At 41.3% G+C, this 9,307-nt stretch overlaps 1 protein-coding gene across 1 annotated transcript; it reads left to right on the forward strand.

Moving 5' to 3' along the window:
- The first annotated feature begins 6,567 nt into the window (after positions 1 to 6,567).
- On the forward strand, positions 6,568 to 7,511 carry LOC138908414 (uncharacterized). Its single transcript, XM_070199079.1, has 3 exons — positions 6,568 to 6,960; positions 7,135 to 7,279; positions 7,450 to 7,511. The coding sequence occupies exons 1-3, from the start codon at positions 6,568 to 6,570 to the stop codon at positions 7,509 to 7,511; spliced, it is 600 nt and encodes a 199-aa protein (XP_070055180.1).
- The last annotated feature ends 1,796 nt before the right edge of the window (positions 7,512 to 9,307 follow it).

Below are 9,307 nucleotides of genomic sequence, written 5' to 3' on the forward strand. Positions count from 1 at the left end.
CGAGTGTGTACACTGGCTAAATGTGAAGGATTATGTCTTTAAATTGTGTAGATCGCTGTTGCATATTAATTAAATAATTTTACCTTGTTATATTCTTCATCCTTGATTTAAATGTTTATCCTTTAAATTGGCTTGACCATTTCCAGCTAATTGGTTTACCTGTTTAGTTGAAACTTGATTTCTTTTATTCTGTGCATTATTTGAAGGGTGATTTTATTTAAATTAAATACTATTAATATGAATTATTTGATATTCTAAATTTAGTATTGAAGCAACGTATTAAAATTTTGAAATATTATTTTGTTGAGTTATTTATTCACGAATATTTTTGTGAGATTTTTGTACTCATTGTGATGGAGCCGTGAGCTCTTTATTGTGGAAAAATATTATTATTGAATTATTTTGGCATGAGCCGTGAGCTCTTTATTGTGGAAAAATATTGTTGTTGATTTATTTTGGCAAATTGAATTATTTGGGCACTTGAGGTGCAAATTGTGATATATTGTGATATTGATACGCATGCGGTGGTATAAGGTCTGGGTATTGAAACGCATGCGGTGAGATAAGGGTGGCTTGATACGCATGGCTAGTAGGGGAAACTACTAGAAGTCATGCGGTGTGATAAGGATGGCTAAAACGCGGGATGCTATTTCGGGAAAAAGGAAATGAGATATTGTGAATTTATTTATGATTTGGGACTACGAGGCGGTACCTCGGGAGTGCCCTTGTTGATATTGATTTATGGCCGCAGTTGCCTTTGATTATTGTTGTGATTTTGTTAAAGTTGAAAAGAATTCTGTTTTATTTCCACGAGGTATTAATTGCCACTATTTGGTGTAATTAAATGGTGACATACTACTTGATTCATTTCCATTGTCATTTTATCTTATTATATTGTTAAACATTTTACCATGCCATTATTTATTTTCCAGTAGGGCCTGACCTGACCCCATCACTACTCTATCGAGGTTAGGCTTGGAACTTACTGGGTACTGCTGTGGTGTACTCGTACTATGCTTCTGCACATCTTTTTGTGCAGATCCAGGTACATCTTACCAGCCCAAACATCAGTGAGTTACCTGTGCACGGAGACTTCGAGGTATATCTGCCAGCGTCCACAGACTCCGGAGTCCCCTTCTATCATTATTATGTTGCTTCCTTATTTTTCTTTAGACCCTGATATATAGAGACATTGAGGAAAATTCTTAGAAGTTTGTGACTTATTTCTACCGGGTTTTGGGAGTTTTAATTATGTTTTTTGCATATTTATTTATTTCATATTTCCATTATTATTCCGCATTGATAGGCTTACCTAGTCTTAAAGACTAGGTACCATCACGACATCCTACGGACGAAATTTGGGCTCGTAACACTTACCTTGTCTCAAAGCCCACTTCCCGATAACAATGTCGCGAAAAATCTCAATTCGGTGCCGAAAAATACGAAACTATCCAAAAGTTATATAAAATAATTAATACCTGGTCAATAATTCGAAATTAGACTATTGAATAAATTACCCTATCCAAAATTATAAAATTCCTAAAATTCACCCTGGGCCCACGTGCCCGGATTTCGGAACTTTTCGAAGGAAATCGTTACCCATAACCTCAAGAACTCAAATATACCATTTCCATCCAATTCCATAGCCATTTTTGTGGTTAAAATCTAAAAATACCAATTTCTAGGTTTTTCTTCAAAATCCCAAATTTCTACAAATTTTCATGTCTAAATACATATATAATCCAAGTATTAAACTTACAATAGATGGGAATCACTTACCTTGACATAGATGATGAAGATGGAGCTCCAATATTTCTCCAAGATCGGCTCCCATGGCGTAAATGAAGCGAAAATGGCCAAAATCCCGTTTAAAACAACTCACTGCCCAGCACTATCACCCCTTCTTCACGTTCGCGACCAATGCCTCGCGTTCGCGAAGGCCAAATGCCCTACCCCAAAATTGTACTTCACGTTCGCGACCTCCTCATCGCGTTTGCGATGGCCAGCTGACCTTGCTTCTTCGCGTTCGCGTTCCACACTTCGCGTTCGCGAAGGCCAACGACCTCGGGCCCATCTCCTCCATTTCTTTCTAAGCGTTCGCGACTGGCCCACTGCGTTCGCGTAGGTTCATCAAGCACTCCTCCGCGTTCATGAAGCACAAGACAGCAGCCACCATTTTCCTTCTTCGTGAACGCGGGACTCCCTTCGCGTTCGCGAAGAACAAAACCAGAACCAGCAAACCAGCAATAGCTTTTCATCCAAATTCGAACCGAAATCAACCCGAAACACACCCGAGGCCCCCGGGACCCCTTCTAATCACACCAACCAGTCCTATAACCAAACACAAATTTGCTCGAGGCCTCAAATCACATCAAACAATATCAAAACCACAAATCATACCTCAAACCAAATTGATTCAACTTAGAATTTTCAAATTCTTTAAACTTATTCCAAACGCGCCGAAACATACTTAAACTACTCGGATTGACACCAAATTTTACGTGCAATTCTTAAATCTCCATACAGACCTACTCCAACTTCCGGAATCAGAATCCAAATCCGATATCAAAACGTCCACTCCCAGTCAAACTTCTTAAAAACTTTCAAATTTCTAACTTTCGCCAAATGACTCCGAAATGACCTACGGACCTCCAAATTAACATCCGGATGCGCTCCTAAGACCAGAATTATCACACGGAGCTATTCCCAGGCTCGAAATCCCAAGCGGACATTGATAACATTAAAATACATTTCAACCCAAATTTATGAAATTCTTTCAAAATGCCAACTTCTACAATAGACGTTGAAACATTCTCGGGTCATCCAAAAACCCGATCTGAACATACGCCCAAGTCCAAAATCATCATACGAACCTATTGGAACCATCAAATATCGATTCCGAGGTCATTTTCTAAAAATGTTGGCCGAAGTCAAACTCGCCCTTTTTAAAGCTGATAACTAAGGGTTTTAGCCTATTATTTACTCTCTTTTGCTTAAGTTTTGGGTAAAAAATGCGTAAAGGTGTTCCCGAAGACTAACTTAATGTGCTTGCTTGCAGGGTTTGATCAAAATGAGGTGAAGAAGCCATAATCAACTCATAAAGGAGTCAAACCTGCACTAATCCAAGGCTGAGACTGGAGCGCTGAGAGCGGCAGAAAAGCGCGGCCGCGTAAGGACCACCAATGAGGCGGCCACTATTACGCGGTCTACAAAAGTAGATTCATAGAAGTTGCTTTGAGTACTAAAATCACCGATGACCGCGTAGGAAAGGTGCGTCCGCGAAAACTTTGGCGCGACCGCGAAGGGAATTCTGCTGAGAGAGCATCTTGAGGTTCAGAGACCCTACAAGTTGGGCTTAACTGAAGAACGCGGTCCGCATCCAAATTATGCAGCCACGATGGAAGCACACGCGGACGCGGTTGAAATTATGCAGTCCGTGAAACTAAGCCCAATCCAAGCCCAGTATTGAAGAAACGCAGACTGCGCTCGGTATTACACGGCCGGGAAAGCTCAAACGCGGACGCGATCAGAATTACGCGAACGCGAATCCTCTGCATGGGCATTTTTGTATGGAAATTTCAGCCTAGTATAAATAGATCCTTTTATCAATTTTAGGTTAAGTTTTGTTTAGGAGAGCACGTGAACGGCTGGTTTTTCCCTTTTTGGGCAACTTTAGAGTAGATTTACCTTCAAACTTTAGATTTTCATCTTGTACTTTAATATTATGGCTTATATTTCATCTTTATCTTTGATTCTGCTATTATTATGAGTAGCTAGACCCCATAGCTAGGGTTGTGACCCAACCCTAGTGTGGGTATTTAATGGGTCTTGAATTTAGGGCTTAATTATTTATGGGTTAGTGATATTTAGCGTAATTCATGCTAAAATTGTAGAATTAGTGGTTGCAAACACTGATTCATGCCTTTATGACTTAGGCACTTCTTGAGAAAGAGGGACTAAGTCTAGGAAAATTAGGCTAACAAGAAAATGGGGTGAACTCAAGAGATTGATAGCCCCAATTAAAGGGTTAAACCTAGAGATAGTAATACCCGACTTGAGCCAATTTCACTTGTATTGTATGAACACATATTTGGGCTTGAGAAAGCCAAATCGGGCAAAGTCACTCAAACTACCTATTTGTGTGTCAAGTTTTTCTTTCCTTCTATTTTTCTAACTTTTGTGTATCAATCGCTTTAGGTACCAAATGGCTCATAATGATGCTCTCAGACATGTTCTTCCGGGGGAGGAGGTAGATGACTATGGTGAGGATGAGGTTAATCTAGAACCTCAAGTCCAAAGAAGAGGCCGCCAGGCTAATGACAACATTTCAAACCCTCCCCCACCTCCTCCACGGGCAGTACACCGGGTGCTACCCAATGAAGGTTACGTAAGTGCAATTGTCCCGCCCCAGATTCTGGCGGGAAATTTTCAAATTACAAATGTCATACTGACCCTATTGGAGCAAAGGGGCTTCTTCACTGGAGCTCCTCATCAGAATGCATACAAGCATCTAAAGGGTTTTGTAGACACATGTTGGGAGAGCAAGCAGACGAACGTGTCCGAGGACACTCTGAGATTGAGACTTTTCCCATTTTCACTTAGAGGAAAAGCTTTGGACTGGCTCGAGAGGCTACCCAACCACTCCATACACACGTGGGATGAGTTGGCCGAAAAGTTTATGGCCAAGTTTTTCTCACCTGGTCATATGGCAGCATTGAGGGATGGGATCTTAGCCTTTAAACAAGAACCTAATGAACCCCTACATGAAATTTGGGATCGATACCGGACAATGGTCAAGGAATGCCCAAACAGTGATATGACTGAAGCAATGATTCAGCAGACATTTTATAGGGGCATCAACACGACCAACCAGTTTGTGGTGAATCAGCTAGCTGGGGGAAATTTTATGAAAATGACTTATGCCGATGCTTGTGACATACTTGATGAGATGGCTGACACATCCTCAGCTTGGCAGAGTCGGGCAAATGTTCCTCAGGGTGACCCTAATGTCATCCATCTTCACAAGGAACTTCATGATCACGTAAAACATTGCCACTAGGTCTTACGTTGCATCGAGGAATATTCGAAGTGATTTTCCTGATCCACTTAGCACTGATACTGTACTTCAATAACCATACTTTATAGCATCCCAATGTGACTCACTTACGTGGGTATTTTAATCCTGTACAATTCATGAAATCCCTTCAAATCATCACTCAATCGAAAGTCCAAACATCATCCTTCATTTATCACAAGTATACCCTTATTTTACTACCAGGGCAACATTCTATCTCTTTTAAATGCTATTAGTCTTAGACTCCTTTGAGTTCATTCAGGCTGAACTTTCTATAACTTAGAGAAACCATCAGCTCTTTTGTCTTCATGTGTTTAATCCCGATAACTTATCCATTCTCGTAACTGGACCTCTCGATACCTATAAATCATCGACTAGAAGATATGTCACTAACGACGCCGTTATCATTCCTGGATACTTAATCCCCACGCTTCTAGCTTTCTATCCGCAGTACGGACTATTCCCAACTTTCTGCATTTAAGTATCTCGTATGTTGTTTACCTTTGCCTTAAAATCTAGCATCATATCTTCTATGTCTTTCATGACCCCCCCTTCCACATAGGTACAATTCACATCCACAACTTGAAGCTTTTATTATAACACTTGCACCTTTGGTGCATGCACAATCTGGTGGGAGCTTCATACTGACTTCTTATAAGGATGGTACTCTTCTAACTGGCTTTATCGTAGAGCCGTCATAGAATATGGCTATTGCGCTATCTCTCTTGTACCTCTGATATTAAGAGTGATTTTGCACTATTCTTAATCAGTCTATAACTTTCTGGGTCCAATAATCAGACTCCTAATTTACTTCGTTGATGTAACTCTTTAGTTTCTTCTTCCTTCTAATCAGCCTTCATGTACGCTTAAGCTATCTTCCGATCTGTGGCTCCTAGTATTAGTTATTACTTTAGCCTTTCATGGATGCTATGGAATACTCATGATATAATCTTCTAACAATTTAATCCTTTGTCTATGACCTGTACTCAATTCTTTCTTTTAACTTATACTGGAGTCTTCTACGGCTGTATGATTGTCAACATATATGCTACATGGATAATACTCCGAAATCTTAAATGCGTTCATAACGTAACTAGCTCTAGATCATTGATCGGATAATTCCTTTTGTTTCTTCTCAACTTTTTTTAAACGTAGGCAATTTCTTTTCCTGGTCTTTTTGCCCCTTGTTGCGTGCATACTTAACTTATCTTAGTGCCCATACATATTGGAGTTCCATACAACTCATATGATTGATATGCTGATTCGCCTGTAACCTCCTGTCTAGCCATAACTAGGCTCTTCCTGAATCAATTGCTAACTACTCGTTGACCCATTCTCATATCAATATTTTGCGTAATCTATCTTGGGTTATTTCCTTTGTCTTAACTTACCTCTCGCACTGGTTCCTTATTTATCCATAACATCCCAGGTAGGAACCCTTACTGAGGAAACGTTTGTCAATCAATGTGCCCTTGGTGGAAGCTCTCGAATAAATGCCGGGATATGCCAAATTCATGAAGGACTTGGTAACTAAGAAGAGATCTATGAATTGTGAGACCATCAAAATGACTCATCAAATGAGTGCCATTCTGCACTCGATGGCTCCAAAGCTTGAAGATCCGGGTGCCTTTACAATTCCATGCACCATTGGTCGCGCCGATTTTGAAAAAGTCTTGTGTGATTTGGGAGCAAGTATTAATTTGATGCTATATTCCGTGTTCAAGACACTAGGTATTGGGCAACCAAGAGCTACTTCCATGAGATTACAAATGGCGGATCAGACAATGAAAAAGCCGCTTGATATTATTGATGATGTTCTAGTCCGGGTCAGCAAGTTTATTTTACCTGCTGATTTTGTGATTCTCGACTGCGAAGTCGACTATGAGGTGCCTATAATATTGGGGAGACCTTTCCTAGCAACAGGGAAGGCATTGGTTGATGTGGAATCAGGGGAGCTCACCTTCCGAGTGGGCGATCAAAAAGTTGTATTCCACGTGTGCAAATCAATAAGACAACAAAATAGCAATGAAGTTTGCTCTTTTGTGGATCTTGTGACGGAGGTGATAGTTGATGACACGAGTGCCATGATCAATGTGGAAGACCCTTTGGAAGCTGTGTTGTTAAACCATGAGGATGATGAAAAGGAAGGCTTGGTTGAATGTGCAAATGCATTGCAAGAAATGGGATCCTACTCATATGGGCCCCGTAAACTTTCCTTGGACTTGGAAAATCGGAAGACTCCACCAACAAAGCCCTCAATCGAGGAGCCACCAACATTGGAGTTGAAGCCTTTGCCTTCACACCTCAGGTATGAATTCTTAGGTCCTTCTTCCACATTACCTGTTATTCTTTCTGCTTGCCTAACTAACGTGCAGGTAGACTCCACCCTTGTGGTGCTTCAGAGAAGGAAAAAGGCAACTGGATAGACTTTGGCTGACATTCGGGGTATAAGCCTCGCCTTTTGCATGCACAAAATTATACTAGATGATGATGCCAAACCCTCCGTGGAACATCAAAGGAGGTTGAACGAGGCTATGCAAGAGGTCATCAAGAAGGAAATTATCAAGTGGCTTGATGCAGGGGTTGTGTACCCTATTTCGGATAGTTCATGGACTTCACCGGTACAATGTGTGCCGAAGAAAAGGGGTATGGAGGGTATGTATGGACTACATAATGAGAAAAATGAGTTGATCCCCACTCATACTGTCACCAGATGGAGGGTATGTATGGACTACAGAAAGCTGAACAAAGTGACCTGCAAGGACCTCTTTCCATTGCCCTTTCTTGATCAAATGTTAGACAGACTCGCCGGGCGTGCCTACTATTGCTTTTTGGTTGGCTACACAGGGTACTACCAGATTCTCATTGCACCGTAAGACCAAGAGAAAACCACCTTCACATGTCTGTATGGCACATTTTCATTCTCACGGATGCCGTTTGGTTTGTGTAATGCACTGGCTACCTTTTAGCGGTGTATGATGGCAATATTTACGGATATGGTGGAGAACTTCCTCGAAGTGTTCATGGTTGATTTTAGTGTTGTGGGGGGATCATTTGAAGAATGCTTGGATAATCTTGACAGAGTTTTGGCCCGATGTTAAGAGACCAACCTAGTGCTTAATTGGGAAAAATGCCACTTTATGGTCGAGGAGGGCATTGTCCTCGGCCATAAGATCTCAAAGAACGGTATTGAAGTGGACAAAGTGAAGATTGAAGTTATTTCACAACTCCCTCCTCCTACTTCCGTCAAGGGAGTTAGGAGCTTTCTTGGGCACGCGGGGTTCTACCGAAGGTTGATCAAAGATTTCTCAAAAGTGGTGAACCCCTTGTGCAAGCTACTAGAAAAGGATGCAAAGTTTGTGTCCAATGAAGATTGCATGAAAGCTTTTGAGCTTCTCAAGTATAAATTGACAACCACTCCCATAATTACCGCACCCAATTGGAGCTTACCATTTGAGCTCATATGCAATGCTAGTGACGTTGCGGTAGGAGCGGTTTTGGGGCAAAGGGTCAACAAGATATTTCATCCGGTCTATTATGCAAGCAAGATGATGAATGACGCCCAAGTCAATTATACGGTGACCGAGAAAGAGTTATTAGCCATTGTCTTCGCCATGGAAAAGTTCAGGCCATATCTCATTGGTGCCAAAGTGATTGTGCACACCGATCACATGGCACTCCGTTACTTGATTACCAAAAAGAATTCGAAGGCTAGGTTGGTGAGATGGGTTCTTCTGCTTCAAGAATTTGACCTTGAAATCATTAATAGAAAAGGAAGTAATAATCAAGTGGCAGGCCACTTGTCCCGCTTAGAAGAGGAGGGGAGGCCCCACGATGGCCTCGAAATTAATGATTCATTCCCGGATGAACAACTCCTCTCCGTGTCTTTGAATGGTATGCCTTGGTTCGTCGATGTGGCTAACTTTTTTTGTGACCGACATTGTCCCGAGTGATCTCTCTTCTAACCAAAGGAAGAAACTCAAACGTGATAGCTTGGATTATTATTGGGGTGAGCCCTATCTCTTTAAGATTTGCAATGATGGTGTGATCCGGAGATGTGTCCCAGAAGAGGAGAAAATGAATATTATTGATGCTTTCCATTCCTCGCCCTACGGTGGTCATCATGGTGGGGCGAGAACTACTTCAAAGGTTCTTAGCTGTAGATTTTATTGGCCTACCCTGTATAAAGATGCAAGTGAGCTTGTTAAGAGGTGTGATGAATGCCAAAGAGCT

The sequence above is a fragment of the Nicotiana tomentosiformis genome, chromosome 3 (genome assembly GCF_000390325.3).
Source record: "Nicotiana tomentosiformis chromosome 3, ASM39032v3, whole genome shotgun sequence".
Classification (NCBI taxonomy): Eukaryota; Viridiplantae; Streptophyta; class Magnoliopsida; order Solanales; family Solanaceae; genus Nicotiana; species Nicotiana tomentosiformis.